Below are 18129 nucleotides of genomic sequence, written 5' to 3'. Positions count from 1 at the left end.
AAGCCCAATCGACCCAATCTCTCCTCATACGTCATTCCTGCCATCCCAGGTATCATCCTGAGTTGGATGTATACCACCGTTCCTTCATCGTGGCTGGGTCAAAATTCTGCAGTTCCCACCTAACATTATTTTGGGAGCACCATCGCTCTAAGGACTGCAGTGGTTCAAGGAGAAGGCCCACCACCACCTTTTCAGGGCTACTAGTGATGGGCAATAAAAATGTGGCTTTGCCAGCAGCACCCACATCCGGAGAACAAATGTTAAAAAACACATTGGTTGGGTGCACTAGCTTAAGAGCCTGAAATCCCAGTAAGTGCTCTTACAGCACAAAGCTCAGAACCAGGAACACTAAACTGTACAATTTAGCCTCAGATTGCTACGTTTTTGGGTTATTTACTCTAGATAGTTTTTTCAGTCCAGCATAAGCAAACCTTTGCCCTCTATGACCTGAAATACTCCTTTACCTGCCCAACATCTAGGGAATTTGCAGCAAGCCCAGGGATCAAACAGAAAATCCTCATTATATTTTGGCTTGCTGGTTATATCACGAGCTGTTACATGCTCTTCCTTGACTTTGGAAGGCAGTAGAATAAATATTCTAATAGACTGTGGTTTAGAATGCAAACTGTCAAACAGATTTATTAAACAGAAAATGGATAGCTAACAAAAACAACACACTTAGACTTAACTATCCCTCCTCAGGAGATAGAAAATAACAAAATGTCACACGTACTGCATTAAACTGCAATGTAAACTGAAGTTGGACACAAGGTTGGCGAACATTAACTGTAATGTGGCAATTTGCTGCTGATCAGCCAGGGAATCTTTCTGATCTTATGAAATAGTGTTCCTGGCAGCAAGCTTTGGTCTCTGGTGGTTTTTGGTGAACTGTCCAATTTGAAAAAGACAGTATGTGAAATACTTTTCAAAATTTGACAAGGACAAAGAAACTTTTAATATGTTTCTCCAAAACTCAAAAAGTATTGCCAAACAAACATATACTAACCCACAAGATGTTTGGATTTGAGTTCAATGACTTCGCCTCTCCCTTAGATACCCGACCCAAATGTAACATTTATATTCTGGGGCTTTGTGTATCAAACCAAGCTGGGCCGTTTTCTGTGAGTGAATGCAAGGGCTGATTTTATGAAATCATGCCCCCAGTGTGAAGCCTCATTCGCCAGGAAACTCATTGGGGAATTGGGTATGCGCGCCAACTATTTTCCATTTATTAATTAACCATGGGGGGCGCACCCTTGATTTGCTGATATGTGCTCCCAGTGACCAAAACTCTGCCAGGAACACTATTTCATAAGATGCCTTTCATAACCCTATTACTGTAGTACCGTGACAGAGAGAATGAAACCAATAACCCTGAAGTTGCACATATACTTATGTCCATGTGGGTTATCAAAAAACCTCCGTGCAAAACAAGGCCATTTGACCAATCATTTCTATGCTAGTACTAGTTTCACAGCAGAGCTATTTATTCTAATCCCGTTTCCCTGTTTTCCCCCACTTTAACATGTTTCCTTTTCAAACATTTACCTTTAATTCCCATTTAAGCCCTCAAATTGTGCCTGCCTCCACTTCAATAGATTTTTATGAGAATTCTACTCACAAAATACTTTCCATATTTCATTCATAATCACGCTGTCTCATTAACAGCCAGGTTTTAAAGACTTCAAAGCAGCTACAAGTGCATTATATCCCATTGCACCTTTCAGTGCTGTTGTGTTAACCAGCCTTGTTGATATCTTACCTGGCAGGAGTCAACATTGCCTGTTAGGTACCCAGCACAGAACATTTGATTGGTGACCAGCTCCTTCCCAAGTGCAGATTTACACATGCTCTGACCGAGCAAAGGCACTTTTGCCTCTATTAGTACATCTGCAGATGGGCCATCTGTTTACGTGGAATAAAAGAGAACCACAAGTCAACAAACAGAGCAACAGATTTCCCAGTTACATTAATGGAGTGCTGTTGACTGCAGATACACCATTCTCCTGCAGTTCATGATACTTTTAATATAAATGACCCAACCTCTGGAGACCTGATGATATCAGAGATTGACATTTTTGTGTCATCGGGTCTCCAATTAAAGCTCAAAATGTTACCAGTGGGAATAGCGGGGGTCCGGGCTGGACTAAGAGTGGCAAGCAGGAAGAAAAGCAAATAAGGAATACTGCTCCCTAAGCTCCATGCCATAATTTACAAATCCTTACAGCACTGCAACTGTTGTGGGTGGATCGGTGGTAAATGAAACCTAATATGAAAAATGTGAAGTACTGCACAAAGGAAGAAAAATGTGTGACATAAGTACGACAGAAATGGTGATGAAATAACTAAGAATGAATTTGAAAAGAGACCTAGTGGTATTCGTAATCTCAATGCTTAACATGTTCGGTCATTGTGAAACGGCAATAAACAGAGCAAATAGGTTGTTGAAGTACATTGAAAAATCAGTACAGCATAAGTAGGAGGAATTCATACTTAAAACTTTATAATGCTCTGTTCAGACTGCACCTTAAGTACAATTTTCAGTTCTGGTTACTGTAACACAAGGGAGACATTCAAACTCTGAAGGCAGTTCAGAAAAGAGTACCAAGACTGATCCCTAGCATCAAAGGACTGAGTTGTGAGTAAAGACTGGAGAAATTTAGGCTTTTGGGCCTTGAAAGGAGACAACTGAAAGGGCACCACACAAATATATATAAGGTAGTAAAAGGTAAAGAAAAGGCAAATCCGGGAACACTACTTCAAATTTACAACTGATATCAGGAAGTTCTCCACACAGAGTGGAATGACTTCCAGGTAGAGTAGTGAAGACAAAAATCCTGGAATAATTTAAGAAACATCTCTCTGGCAAAAATGATGTATTTTTGCCTAAGTTTTGATTTAGTGGCTTTCTCCTTAAAACCAGTCATTGTGCTTAGGGATTTTATCAGACGGCTAAAGCCTTGCACCAAAATGTCCTGACACACTGCTGTGAAGTTTGTTGTTGTAGTCACCCTGGTAACAAGCTTAAGAAGGACACTGCTACCTACTTACAAACACTCTGAGAAACTGTCCTTAACTCCTACTCTCTGTTTCCTCTTTATCCAATTTGCTACCCTTTCCCTAATTACATACCATTTCATCTTCTTCAATTAACTCATGTGTGGTACCGTGTCAAAGGCTTTCTGAAAGTTGTTTTACACCACATCCGTCATATCTGTCACCTCTTCAAAAAACTCTATCAGGTTGGTCAAGAAGGATTTTCCTTTCCAATATTGTTTTTGTCTGCTTTTAATTACCTTCTCCTCATCTAGATATTTAATAATTTAATCTTTAATTAAAGATTCCAAAATGTTCCCTACCACAGGTGTTAAACTAATTGGCCTGTATTTACCTGGGCTAGCTCCCTATTCCATTTAGAAAATGGTTATTACATTGGCCACTCTCCAGTACTCCAGCACACATTTACTCTAATTAAAACCATGAAATATAACTGTATTGCTATTTACTACAGAATTCTAGTGTCAGCCATTAGTTTTGTAAATTATCTATCCGGAACCAGTGAGTCAGACAGTTATGAAAAACCATGAATGTTTTTCTGCCTCCTTTTCTTATTCTGAGATTTTCATTTCTTTTCTATATTTCACTTTCTTCTGTTTCCTTTTAATTATTCCCTATCACTTTTATTGCTTGTTAAATTTACATTTTTCTGCTCCTTTTTACCTACTCTTTTCTGAGTAATTGTCGAATTAGGTTATTTTCTAAGTTTTGTTGCAGTACTTGTTTTAACCACTGAGCGGCGCTGTCCAGAACTTTTATTATGCTCTCGACAGTCCTCTAATGTTGCTTTGCAGCTATAATCTATTCTCTTACTGTATCCTCCTGTGAATCCCCTGATGGCTTTCTGCTGTAATCTCTTTAGAATACCTGAAACCATCTGCAATCAATATCATTTCAGCTCTACTTTTAATTGGCATTACCTTCATTCCAAAATGCTGGAATAAAAGGCACTTTTAATCAAGGGACAATGACAAATTACAACCTTATATATGGATGTAATTCAGGATGCATTTACCTATCTGAGACAGGCAGAACTGTGATTACATCACCCAGATTTTGCCTGGCTTGAACTGTACCAGGGCTGCCCAAAAGAGAAAGCTCTGCAAACCTCGATAAAGGTTTAAGTGGAGCTCTCCATCAACGGTTAAAATTGTAAATGTTTGGAAATTGGAGAGTGGGTAATTCCCGCGCTCACAACATTTAAATTGGGATCAGGTGGGTTAATAAAGTGCCTGAGCAATCCAAGTGCTTAAGTGCTTTGCAAACCATGTTTGATCACACTGGATTTACATTCCACACGGTGTAAAACTGAAGCAGTGTGACACTATTCCCCCCTCACCCAGAGAATTTCACTACTTTACTCCAGAGTCAGATTGGATTTACGTTGCTAATTAGTGTTGGTGTGGAGCTGAAATTACTTCACACCAATGCTAAACACTAAAGTAATGATTAGAACCAAGTCTAATAAAAGTGAAAAAGCAAAATACTGCAGATGTTGGAAATCTGACCGTTCTGATGAAAGGTCATTGGCCTGAAACGTTAACTCTGTTTCTCTCTCTACAGCTGCTGCCTGACCTGCTGAGTATTTTCTGTTTTTAATTCTAATAAAAGTGAAGTTCGATTTAAGTTATAAGCTTCTCTATAAACTTCTGTGCTTCTTTCCTATGGTACCAGATTCTCATTAAGAACGGCAAACTCAATCCAATGTAAGTGTTCTGTGTTGTCAGCTGTGGTAATCTTCAGGGATCTGATGTGACCTTGTACCATCCTGTTCTTAAGCATTTACCATTAATCACCCATTAACAAGTCCCAGTCATTTAATGATGATCTCAGGATTCTATATCGGCGATTCATACAAATTGAGGGTAATCTGATGCAGCATCTTACTTCAGTGTCACAAGTTATCTTCCAAATGAGGTGTCTGTTAATTATCAAATCAAGTTTGCACTGTTATTTACACCAACAACAACAATTTGCATTTATTTAGGGCCTTTAACGTAGTAAAACGTCCCAAGGTGCTTCACAGGAGCGTTATCAAACAAAATTTGACACCGGGTCGCATAAGGAGATATTAGGATAGATGACCCTTGGTCAAAGAGGTAGGTTTTAGGGAGCATCGTAAAGGAAGAGAGAGAGAGGTAGAGAGGCGGAGAGGGTTAGGGAGGGAGTTCCACAGCCTAAGGGCCCAGACAGCTGAAGGCACGGCCACCAATGGTGGAGCGATTAAAATCGGGGATGCGCAAGAGGCCAGAATTAGAGGAGTGCAGAGATCTCGGAGAGTAGTAGGGCTGGAGGAGATTACAGAGATAGGGAGGGGCGAGGCCATGGAGGGATTTGAAAACAAGGATGAGAATTTTTAAATCGAGGCGCTGCTGGACCGGGAGTTTTGGATGAGTTCAAGTTTATGTAGGGTGGAAGATGGGAAGCTGGTCAGGAGAATATTGGAATAGTCCAGAGGTAACAAAGGTATGGGTGAGAGTTTCAGCAGCAGATGAGCTGAGGCAGCGGCGGAGTCGGGTGATGTTACGGAGGTGCAAGTACACATTAATTGTACAAAAACTTTACAGAATATTTTGCTTAAAACGCAAGGAGTGATGGTTTTATAATGTGCCACATTAGTTGGTGTCAAAAGATGACATTGATGAGCAGCTCATTATTGTTTCTCAACTTTTGCAACAATACTTTACTTAGACAAGGTGAATTTCCAAAATGGGATACATTGACTTTCTGTCTGCTTCAGCTCTCGTTACATCATGTGAGGCACTTGCAGCGAATACGATGAGAATTAAACCACAAGCAATACACCAGTCATTTGATCTTGCTTTTCCTCCTTACCTTCATACAGTGAACCCCAGCCAGCAATGTAACACATCGTCCCAGCAGGAAGCTCCTCAATGCTTTCTGGCAAACACACAAAGTTCACATGCTCTGATATGGTTATAGGATCCGTCAGCTCCAGGAGGGCAATGTCATTATTGAATGTTCTTTGATTAAACTAGAATAAATGGATATATAACTGTTAGATACTTTGTGTGAAATGCATATTTGTGTTGAATCTCACTTTGAATTCAAGCATTTTCTGACCAAGAGAGAATATGACCTACTTCCTCATATTCTGAATTAATTTTAGTGCTGTTGACTTTATTCAGACCAAGTGAAGCAGTAACATTCCCCTGGTTTCTGAGTTAAATAATGCTACATAATGGTTAATAGATACTGCATGACTAATACTACAGGAAAGATGCTGAAGAATATTGTATGATGTATCTTGAAAGATACTATACAATGGATACCAGAGGATATGATGTGACAATATTAGGGAATCGTGTGTGATGGGTAATTAGTGAATATCTAGAGATGCATGGGATAATCAAGGACAGCCAACATGATTTTTTAAAAGCAGGTTTCCCTGGTAACTACCCCTGCTGAGCTCACATAAATTGAGCCATCTCAACCAAAATGGGCTTAATGATCATGAAATGTCTAAACTTACTTTCATTGTTGAAAGATCGGTTCAGACGTCTGAACTGTAATATACATCTCCCAGCCTTGTTGTCCTGTGAATTGGATCCATTGAGAACTACAGTTAACTCAACAGGAGTTGAGTTTTAACAAATATAGTCCAAAAATCCTAAAACATGGCCACCCCATTCGCTTTCCCAATGGCCTCATGACACTGGTTGCAAGTTTCAATGTTTTATCAACTAAGACGCCAAATTCCCTCTCTTGTTCGGCAGCCTTAATTAGGAAATCCTCCATGGTATACACATGCCTTGAATCACCCAGACTCAAATGCATCAACAGTTCTGATGAAAGGTTCATACCTGAAATGCTCATTTGTACATTCTCTCCACAGATGCTGTATGTCCTGCTGAGTATTTTCAGCATTTTCCGATTATGTTTCAAAATTCCATCAGCTGCAGTATTTTGCTTTTTGCTAAAATGCATCACACTGCAATTATCCACACTGAATAACATCTACCATACCTGGGCCCATTCCCCCAGTGTACCTGGATCAGCCTGCACACTAATTATTTATTTATTTAAGGCCCTGTTTAAAACCCACCTCTGACCAAGCGTTTAGTCACCCCTCTTAATATCTCTTTCTTTGGCTCGGTGTCAATTTTTGACTGATTCTGTGAAGCACCTTGGGACTTTTTCTACGTTATTGGCACTATATGTTGGTGCTTCTAGAAATGACAGTGGGAGAAAAGAGTATTTTCGACAGATGCAGGCAGAAAACAGCGGCATCATATTTCACAACCAGATACCTGTTATGCTTTAAGCCCTGTGGAGGCCAAAGAGATTTCAATGCCAATAGAACTCAGTGTGCATCTTTTGAACCACTTTACCTTGGGGTGGGTAATGATCCGGTTGATTTGCAAAATTCTTTCTTCGGTGTCTTGCTTTTTCAAGTCATATTCGCCAATGACCACTTGCCAGTAATTCTCATTTCTGTTCCTGAGGGTAAAAGCAAAAGGAAAGGCTTGCATTTATATAGCGCCTTTCATGACCTCAGGATGCCCCAAAGTGCTCTAGAGCCAATGAAGTACTTTTTGAGTACTTGTTGAATTTGGTGATATCACACGACCCCCTGGATATACACATCATTGAGTAGATTAGGCCTATACTCACTTTGGCTTAGAAGAATGAGAGGTGATCTCATTGAAACGTACAAAATTCTTACAGGGCTTGACAGGGTAAATGCTGAGAGGCTGTTTCCCCTGGCTGGGGACTCTAGAACCAGGGTTCATAGTCTCAGGATAAGTGGTCAGCCATTTAGGACTGAGATGAGGAGAAATGTCTTCACTCAGAGGGCTGTGGAAGCTCAGTTGTTCAATATATTCAAGACCGAGGTCAATAGATTTTTGGCCACTAAGGGAATCAAGAGATATGGGAACAAGGCGGGAAAGTGGAGTTGATGTAGAAGATCAGCCATGATCTTATTGAATGGCGGAACAGGCTCGAGGGGCCATATGGCCTACTCCTGCTCCTAATTCTTATGTTCTCTAAGGATGAAATCAAGTAAATGTTACCAGCTTCCAGTGAGATGAGGCCTTCATCTCCTCAATCTGGGCTATATTCAAGCCCAGCTCTCACAGGGAAAGGATACTGTTCTAACTTACTGGCCCTGATTGTAATTGCGGGCCAGTTTTTGGTGGGTGAGTTTTGGTGTCAGTTCAAAGCTCGCCTGCTGCAGCACAAAAGAGGCCCAGGATACTTTAACTCCCAAGCCTCATTTAAATGCCACGTGGGAAGTCAGTAAGAAGCTGCGGAAGTTCAAGTGGCCCAGAGGCCGCCCTCCAAGACTGGGTAAGTGGCGGGATCAACTGCCGGGCCGAGCCGTCCCACGGAGGTCCCCACAATCGGGAAGGGAAGGGAAGGGGAGGGAAGATTGCAGTTTGGGAGACCTAATATTTCCTTGTGGGTCCTGGAGGAGCACTGTTGTTCCTCCTGCCCCAGAAGGATAGTTAAAAAAAAATGTAAACTTACCTTTTTGATCCTCTTGTTGGCTCGATCCACTTCTTCACTGGGTTAACCTGGCAGGAAATTCATTGTCGCTTCCCACTCATGCTTCCTAATAAAAATAGCAGTAGGGCCGCGATTATGTAACCGGGACCCGAGATGCATATGTTAAAAAGGACCCTGCCGGCTTTGGGTGGGTGTCCTTGCCGCCTGCTCAGTGCTGCAGGTTAAAATAACGGCAGGTCTGCTCCTGGGGGCATTGGGGCGGGTAAGTAACCTGGGCGATTTCCATGGGGTGGGTATGTTTAAAATCGCCTCCACTGCCCCAGTGCCAGCCAGGCCCTCCCCCTCATTTAAACTTGTTAATGTCAACACACTGGTAAATGACAATATTCAACTTACAATATTGACAAGGATGTCAATAATTAATATTTTTTCTTGGCTTTTGATTCACAGTGATTTCACTTCTGATGGTTATGATCAATTCTCACCCCGTGAAGCAATGTGCTGCCGTCACAACCCACGCCTCCTGCACCAGCACTCCTCCACACATCACATTCCCATTCAGCTTTAACAACACCAGCCACGGCCAGCTCCCAGGAGCTGCTCTGTTGCCACCAACAATCTTCCCCATGGCAACGGTATCGTTGGACGCTGCTGCTCTCTGGCCACAAGTGGCTGAAAGAAAACAAAAACAACTTCCATAAACATACTCAAATGCTGCTACACCCCTAAAAAAAAAATCACACATCAGCCACAATGACATCAGGGATTTGCAACCCCACATCCTGGTATAGGTTACTGAAAGCCCATTTTTACATGCTGGTTTTACACAACAATAGCAACTGAAGCTTGAGATTTTCTTGCACGTTGTAACTTATCTTAGGTAGGTGGCCGGAAGGCCATCAGAGAGAGAGAGGCAGTGGACAGATACAAAACTAATTAAAAAGGCTAATGGAATGTTGGCCTTTATCTCAAGGGAGCTGGAATACAATGGGGTGAAGTGATGATACAGTTATAAAAAGCTCCAGTTAGACCCCATTTATAGCACTGTGTTCAGTTCTGGGAACAGCATCTCAGAAAGGATATACTGGCCTTGCAGGGGGTGCAGCGCAGATTCACCAGAATGATACCGGGGCTAAAAGGGTTAAATTATGAGGACAGGTTGCATAGATGAGTTTTGTATTCACTTGAGTATAGAAGATTCAGGGGTGATCTAATTGAGGTGATTAAGATCTTTAAAGGATTTGATAGGGTAGATAGAGAATAACTCTGGTGGGGGAGTCCAGAACAAGAGGGCATAACCTTAAAGTTAGAGCTCGGCCGTTCAGGGGTGAAGTCAGGAAGCACTTCTTCACACAAAGGGTAGTGGAAATCCGGAACTCTCTCTCCCAAAACGCTGTTGAGGTCAGGGGTCAATTGAAAGTTTCAAAACTGTGATCGATAGGTTTTTGTTAGGCAAGGGTATTAAGGGCTACGGAACCAAGGCGGGTAGCTGGAGTTAAGATACAGATCAGCCATGATCTAATTGAATGGCGAAACAGTCTCGAGGAGCTGAATGGCCTACTCCTGTTCCTATATTCCTATGTTCTATGGGAAGTTAGAACCCAGACCTCATGGAAACTAATTGTGAAGGGACACTACCTCAGGTCCAATTTTATTTTGAGATTTCGCCCGTCCATTTACTACTTTCTACATTCAAGGAGGAATATTTATGTTCTGTATATTACTGAAAATCTGCTGTTTGTCCTAGCTGCTGTTTACTTCTCTATTTATTATATAAATACACTTGTTCTGTCATTTATAGCCTAAGGTCAGTGTTTAATAGACCATTTTCCAAAGTCTAGGAGATAACAAGGGGACTTGTGATATATCAAGTAAGCAGACTTCCATTTTACCAGTACTTCCCATACAATATGACCTTTGATTCCAATAGCTAGATCACTAGTTGCAGCCACATTCTTGCATCCTTACTGCAAATATTCTGAATTTAATGCTTACCTTTTCTCTCTGAGTTTAGCACAGAATTCAGACTCTTCATGTTGCCCGTCTGACCTGTAAATGGCAATAGTACCACTGTTACAATTCTTAGTGATTGAATGGCAATAGTACCACTGTTACAATTCTTATAGTGATTGAATGGCAATAGTACCACTGTTACAATTCTTATAGTGATTGAATGGCAATAGTACCACTGTTACAATTCTTATAGTGATTGAATGGCAATAGTACCACTGTTACAATTCTTATAGTGATTGAATGGCAATAGTACCACTGTTACAATTCTTATAGTGATTGAATGGCAATAGTACCACTGTTACAATTCTTGTAGTGAGTGAATGACAGTAGTGCCACTGCTACAGTTCTTGTAGTGAGTGAATGACAGTAGTGCCACTGCTACAGTTCTTGTAGTGAGTGAATGACAGTAGTGTCACTGTTACAGTTCTTGTAGTGAGTGAATGACAGTAGTGCCACTGTTTCAGTTCTTGTAGTGAGTGAATGACAGTAGTGCCACTGCTACAGTTCTTGTAGTGAGTGAATGACAGTAGTGCCACTGTTACAATTCTTATAGTGATTGAATGGCAATAGTACCACTGTTACAATTCTTGTAGTGAGTGAATGACAGTAGTGCCACTGCTACAGTTCTTGTAGTGAGTGAATGACAGTAGTGCCACTGCTACAGTTCTTGTAGTGAGTGAATGACAGTAGTGCCACTGTTACAGTTCTTGTAGTGAGTGAATGACAGTAGTGCCACTGCTACAGTTCTTGTAGTGAGTGAATGACAGTAGTGCCACTGCTACAGTTCTTGTAGTGAGTGAATGACAGTAGTGCCACTGCTACAGTTCTTGTAGTGAGTGAATGACAGTAGTGCCACTGTTACAGTTCTTGTAGTGAGTGAATGACAGTAGTGCCACTGTTACAATTCTTGTAGTGAGTGAATGACAGTAGTACCCACTGACCATTGTGCTTTTTTTTATTTAAACTAGTTTCACATCATCGTCTTTGTAGAAATGTTCCCAAAAGTGCAACATAGAGTTCATTCACTGGAGCAAATATTGATTTATAGCCATTGTGAATATTGGGATCAGCAGTATAAGTGGTATATACAAGACTTGTATATAAACAGGTTCAAACCACCCCTCCAAGTGCCTGATATAGAGCTACTCGGTGCAAACTGGTATTTGTTAGTTAATACTTACTGCACTGAAGTATCCGGGCGTGACAGCGCTCTTCCATCTGTTTCAGACAGCTTACCTTCCCAAGCCCTCCTATAGGACAGTGCGTCTGATAATACCAACAGGCCTTACTCAGCTCCCACTGACGCTCAGACTCAGGTTCAATCAACTGTGCTGCTGAAATGGTATCACAGCTGGGCTCGGAGGTAGGCATGACCCCCGAAACTAAAAAACAAGGCAAACAAGAAAGCACTAACCAATGGTGACGCAAGGTGGCATAGAAATTAACAATATTTGAAATGCAGACACCCAGATTTTACTAGATCATGAACCTGACCTGCCCACCATATGAATAAAATCTTTCCTTTTGATCTTAGGCAAAATGAAATAGATGGTATCTAAGAACAATGCTGACAAAGTTGTTCTTCGCTCCAGCAGATGAAATTCCTTATGTGGTGCATTATGACAAAAATAGTTTTATGCTGTTAGTCATAAATATCTTGTACATATCTATTTTTAACCGTGGTGCTAATCCACTTCCCAGTGCTGTATAGAAATTGGCTACTCAGACATGGTGGGCTGGATTTTCATTCAGAAGTTGGGTTGGAGGCGGGACTACAATTTTCGGGGTTGTAGTCCCGCCTCCATCGAGATGTGGCCAATCCACGCAATTTTAACTTGATTGACCTTGTTGAGCCCGCCCAGCGGGCGGAAAATGTATATAAAACTTATTTAACCACTTTAGACACACCAAACATACTTATCTTTGCACTCATGCACACATCACTCACCTGAACACCGGACATCTCGACCCCTCCAAGCCCTTCAACCCGACGGCCTGACTCCTCCAACTTGGCGTGGTTTGGAGCCGTCGGGATTCCCACAGTTCAAGCTTCAAAATAGGGATTAGGCTAAAAACTGCCTGTTAACTACCTGTTAACAGGCAGTTAATTGGCACTAATCCCTTCCTGTCTCGGGTAGGCGGGTCCCAGTGCAGGGCGGGTACCCGCCTCCTATGAAATTGGCATGGAGGCGGGTTGGGGGCGGGATGGTGTCGGGACCCCCGATTTCGGGAATTTAACCCCCCACACGCCTCCAAACCCGACTCCATGGCACAGTGAAAATCGAGCCTGGTGTGTCTGTATCACAGGAAGCTTTAGTTAAGAATTGGTGAAGTTAAAGGAGATTTCCGAAGAGAAACAACTATTTTAAATGCCAGTTCCACAATCAGCATTCCTGACCAGTTTGTTGTTTGCAACAGTCACGTTAGTAGGGGTGGGTGTTCCAGCATCTGTGAATCACTTGCTGTAAGCAGACAGCCGTTTATTCCCATACTTGCGAAACAAATGGACTCCATTGTAAATTGTGGTTTAGCATTGGTGTCACACAGAAATCACAGAAACCCCACAGTGCAGACAGAGGCCATTTCGGCCCATCGAGCCTGCACCGACACATATCCCACCCGATCCCCGTAACCCCTACACCAACACATATCCCACCCTATCCCCGTAACCCCACGTATTTAATCCCCCTAACACTAAGGGTCAATTTATCATAGCCAATCAACCTAACCCGCACATCTTTGGACTGTGGGAGGAAACCGGAGCACCCGGAGGAAACCCACGCAAACACGGGGAGAATGTGCAAACTCCACACAGACAGTCACCCGAGGCCGGATTCGAACCCGGGTCCCTGGCGCTGTGAGGCAACAGTGCTAACCACTATGCCACCGTGCCATTGCCATTGGGTTCATTGATGCTCAGTGTCATCATACCTGATGGGTGTTGTCATCGTCAAAGATTTTGCTTGAACTTCAAAGGACGAACATGGTTATAACACAGGAACCTTCTTGTACTCTTCACTTCTGTTCAGCATGCAGTTACAGACAAAGCTGGATAGAGCCCTGTACAAGTGCTTATGTATATACATCATCAGGGACTTTGGGGTGGAAATTTGTCAGGTGCAAAGGCAGCGATGCAGCCTCAGCATCTGCCCAAACTGAAAGGTTCGATGTTTGGACCCCATCTAAATAATCCAGGAGAGCTGCTGGTGCCAGTCTCGCCACCACAGGCAGCTCGCCCATTTTAACTAAATCAATTTTGGGCCACTTGCCTTGCCGGGAAAGGCCCTAAGTTAAGTCTTGGCAGGAGACTAAGTCTAGGATGGCCTCCACCAAAGAGCCCAGAATGTCTAACAAGATGTTGCGGGGCCTCTTTAAAGGGAGCTGCTTTAAAAATTTCCAAAACAACATAAGTGCTAGATACTCGGCGATTGAGGCCTCAAACCTGGCCTGGACCCCTAGGTGGGTCTCACAACCGTCAGTGGGTAAGCCAATACCTGTGCCATCCATATGCTGAGTCCCAAAGAATGCCCAGGGCAGGGGATCGCCAACATTTGAAGTTACGGCGGGAGTCCACCAGAACTGGCTCAGAAGTTAATGATTCTTTAATTGGACACTTTGTCTCATCGGACACAAAAATTGTTCATCTTGCTACGATACAGCAGCAACCACCCGCTCACTCCCCATTAACAACTTCTCCAATAATGCCCAGGTTTAAAGCCAAGGCTCAGTAAGTAATATTATGTGGGTACCGTAATCTAATGGTTATGGTACTGGACTAGCAGTCCAATGTCCTGCAGATGCACCTCAGAACTTAAATCATCTTGTTGATATCTACCTTACAATAACCCAGATGGGGCAGAATAGTGAAGTGTTAGCACCCAAAGCAGTGCACTTCAGGTGCCAGGAGTGGACATTACAAGGCACTGAGGTCTATTCAGTACTCCATAATTGAGTGGAATGGGCCTATACTCTCTGGAACTTAGAAGAATGAGAGGTGATCTCATTGAAACATGTAAGATTCTGAGGGGGATTGACAGGGTAGATGCTGAGAGGTTGTTTCCCCTGGCTGGAGAGTCTAGAACTAGGGGGCACAGTCTCAGGATAAGGGGTCAGCCATTTATGACTGAGATGAGGAGAAATTTCTTCACTCAGAGGGTTGTGAATCTTTGGAATTCTCTACCACAAAGTTCTGTGGATGTTGAAACGTTGGGAATATTCAAGGCTGAGATGGATAGATCTTTGGACTCTAGGGGAATCAAGAGATATGGAGATCGGGCGGGAAAGTGGAGTTGAGGTTGAAGATCAGCCATGATCTCATTGAATGGCAGAGCAGGCTCGAGGGGCTGTATGGCTTATTCCTGCACCTAATTCTTATGTTTGTATGTTCTTATAATACACGCCAACTGTACAGTCAGTGTATAGAGCCCTTAGAAGTGAAATGTGCTCACGGTTCAGTGAGACCCCATTTCCTATTTAAATGAGGCTTGCTTCCCATAGTACCACCGGAGTGCCTGGGAAACATGAGCAGGGTGATTTAGAAGTTGTTTTCCTGTTGTCCATGACCTTCCCATACTGTCACCGAGCTTACCTGCAGCTGTAATTTGGCCTCAAGAGGCCAATGTTGCTGTGGCACTGTGCTCCTCCTCCCCCTGACAAAATATCCTACAGCACTGAATGTATTGGCACTCTATTATGCACTGCTGATGCTAGAAATCCAGATCATTCTGGCGCAGGGGCATGCTGTGCCCAATGAGTCAGCCCCGGTGACTCTTGGCTGGCTGTTTTATCCACGGGGGCATCACAACCAAGTCTGATCATGTCCTTACCCAGTGTCCGCTATAGACTCACTTCCAGTACATTTAATTGCGTAAAGATTTCTGGCCAATTCTTTCTTCTGTAACCTGGGCACTGATGCTAATTGTAGTGCCCCTACTGTAGCCACAGTTGAGAACAGTTAACTCAGCACAGACAAGAGCACCCAGTTATTTTATAAGCACAAAAAATTATAGGTCATCAGTTGACTTTATATGATTTCATTCTTCATTAATTTTGGTTTGCTTTCATACACAAAACCCCCCTCAGGCTGTCTCACACACTTACTGGTCTTGTCAGCGATGCAAGGATTATATTGTCAAGGGTTTCACCTACCACACTGAGCTGCCCTGTTGCCGCAGTTCTTAAACAGGCACGCTGTGCAGTAGTTGCATTCTTTCAAGTGTAGATTTCTGTTCTTGAGCGCTTCATCCAGCAATAATAATGCATTCTTCAAGGCTGCTTCCAAAATTATTGTACCTTTGCTAGACAACTCTACACACACACAGGAAAAAAACATTTTGTTTACCAAAATAATTTGCTCAGTTTCAACAATTATTTAAAAACATTATGGCAGGCTGTGTGAAATACTGAAGTTCTGCACTGATACCGTTATTCCCACGTTACAACAGTGACGACACTTCAAAAGTACTTCATTGGCTGTAAAGCGCTTTGGGACGTCCAGAGGTCATGAAAGGCGCTATAGAAATGCAAGTCTTTATTTTATTCTAGTGATGTTTCACAAAGTTTGTTTTTTAAACTGAAAGGTGATGCACTTAGAAAGCTTAGTGTTATTCTGAATATACCAATCAAGACACTTTATCGTTTTCAGCTCATTATAGCATGACTGTCCATATGACAGAACAGATCCATTTCCATGGACCTCCTGCTTGTATCCCTCTAGGCCTGTCACTCATTTTTCCGACTGTAGTATTTTACTTTGGGCTGTTTTTAGAGTTTTGCTTTAGCTGTTTCCTTTTATTGAAAATAGTATGAACACCTATAAATGTAAACATTTATTTAAAGTGTGTATTTGAAATAATTTTTTTAAAATTATTTTAACTGTGGATTTTCCAGTGTATCTAGGATGATTCTTTTTTTTATCATTCATTCTTTTGTTAAGGGCATGCATATAATTTTTGAACTACTCCATTATTAATTTCTGTCCAGCTTTTAAAAAGGCATTGACTCAGCCTGGGGTCTGGATTCATGAGTGCTGGGCTCCTGCTGGTACCTGAACCAAGTAGTCACTTATTATTTGAGCCTTGAGTGTCAACAGGCTATTCGACCACAGAGCATCATAGCTGGATATTCATCTGGTGCAGAGATTTTCCACTCCTTAGCCCAGCAATGCTGAGCCAAATTGTAACATCACTATTGCCAGCCGAGCTATTCCCACCCACAATGGGCTGCTATTTAGGTTGCCTATTAAACTGTAACCTTTAGACAATCTACAACAGGGGTGGGCAAAATAAAAAATTTTTAAATTAAAGCTGCCGGAACTGCTGCTATATGTCTGATGCAGATCTGCTTCCCTTTTGTGTCTCGGAACCAATCTAACATCTGTCTGCGACTCTCTCCCGCTCTGACTCCTTTTTCCAAAACCTGCCAAATCCACCGCTCATCGCTGGCTGGTGGGGGTGCACTGCACGCTCCTCCTCCGTCGGATCATGGCTGCTCATCTCGGCGACTCTTAGTTTTACCGAAGAAATAGACCGGTGCTGCGTATTTCCTCTCCCTGAACTCAGCCCACACTCCCAGCCCCGAACTCAGCCCACACTCCGAGCCCCGAACTCACCCCACACTCCGAGTCCCGAACTCACCCCACACTCCCAGCCCCGAACTCACCCCACACTCCGAGCCCCGAACTCACCCCACACTCCGAGCCCTGAACTCACCCCACTCTCTGAGCCCTGAGCTCACCCCACTCTCCGAGCCCTGAACTCACCCCACACTCCCAGCCCCGAACTCAGCCCACACTCCGAGCCCCGAACTCACCCCACACTCCCAGCCCCGAACTCAGCCCACACTCCGAGCCCCGAACTCACCCCACACTCCCAGCCCCGAACTCACCCCACACTCCGAGCCCCGAACTCACCCCACACTCCCAGCCCCGAACTCACCCCACACTCCCAGCCCTGAACTCACCCCACACTCCCAGCCCCGAACTCACCCCACACTCCCAGCCCTGAACTCACCCCACACTCCGAGCCCTGAACTCACCCCACACTCCGAGCCCTGAACTCACCCCACTCTCTGAGCCCTGAGCTCACCCCACTCTCCGAGCCCTGAACTCACCCCACACTCCGAGCCTCGAACTCACCCCACACTCCCAGCCCTGAACTCACCCCACACTCCCAGCCCTGAACTCACCCCACACTGCCAGCCCTGAACTCACCCCACACTCCGAGCCTCGAACTCACCCCACACTCCCAGCCCTGAACTCACCCCACACTCCGAGCCCTGAACTCACCACACAGTCCGAGCCTCGAACTCACCCCACTCTCCCAGCCCTGAACTCACCCCACTCTCCCAGCCCTGAACTCACCCCACACTCCCAGCCCTGAACTCACCCCACACTCCGAGTCCTCTCAGTACAACATGTAATCGATCGATCGATCAATCACTTCATTCATTTAATAACGGAATATATTACTATTTTACACTACATTTTGTGTATTTAAGATAGTATCTGACTTCTATCTGAATTTATGTTTATGTTTATACAATTTTTATGTTTATGCAATGTTCCCTCTAATTATTTTTTGTGCGCGG

General features: G+C 43.3%; 1 protein-coding gene across 1 annotated transcript in view; it reads right to left on the bottom strand.

Moving 5' to 3' along the window:
• Positions 1-17121, bottom strand: part of prss56 (serine protease 56) — a 48427-nt gene extending 31306 nt beyond the window's left edge. The window contains exons 1-7 of the mRNA XM_085990103.1: positions 15691-17121; positions 11724-11924; positions 10525-10578; positions 9015-9201; positions 7410-7518; positions 5893-6052; positions 1763-1905 (exon numbers count right to left, since the gene is read on the bottom strand). Of these exons, the coding sequence (XP_085846229.1) occupies positions 1763-1905; positions 5893-6052; positions 7410-7518; positions 9015-9201; positions 10525-10578; positions 11724-11924; positions 15691-15874 (1038 nt within the window). The 5' untranslated portion in view covers positions 15875-17121. The remainder of the gene's footprint in view (positions 1-1762; positions 1906-5892; positions 6053-7409; positions 7519-9014; positions 9202-10524; positions 10579-11723; positions 11925-15690) is intronic.
• Positions 17122-18129: the final 1008 nt, after the last annotated feature.

Source organism: Somniosus microcephalus, chromosome 6, assembly GCF_052327205.1.
Source record: "Somniosus microcephalus isolate GS21.2 chromosome 6, FLI_Smic_1.0, whole genome shotgun sequence".
NCBI lineage: Eukaryota > Metazoa > Chordata > Chondrichthyes > Squaliformes > Somniosidae > Somniosus > Somniosus microcephalus.
This window is presented reverse-complemented; position numbering and strand designations above follow the sequence as displayed.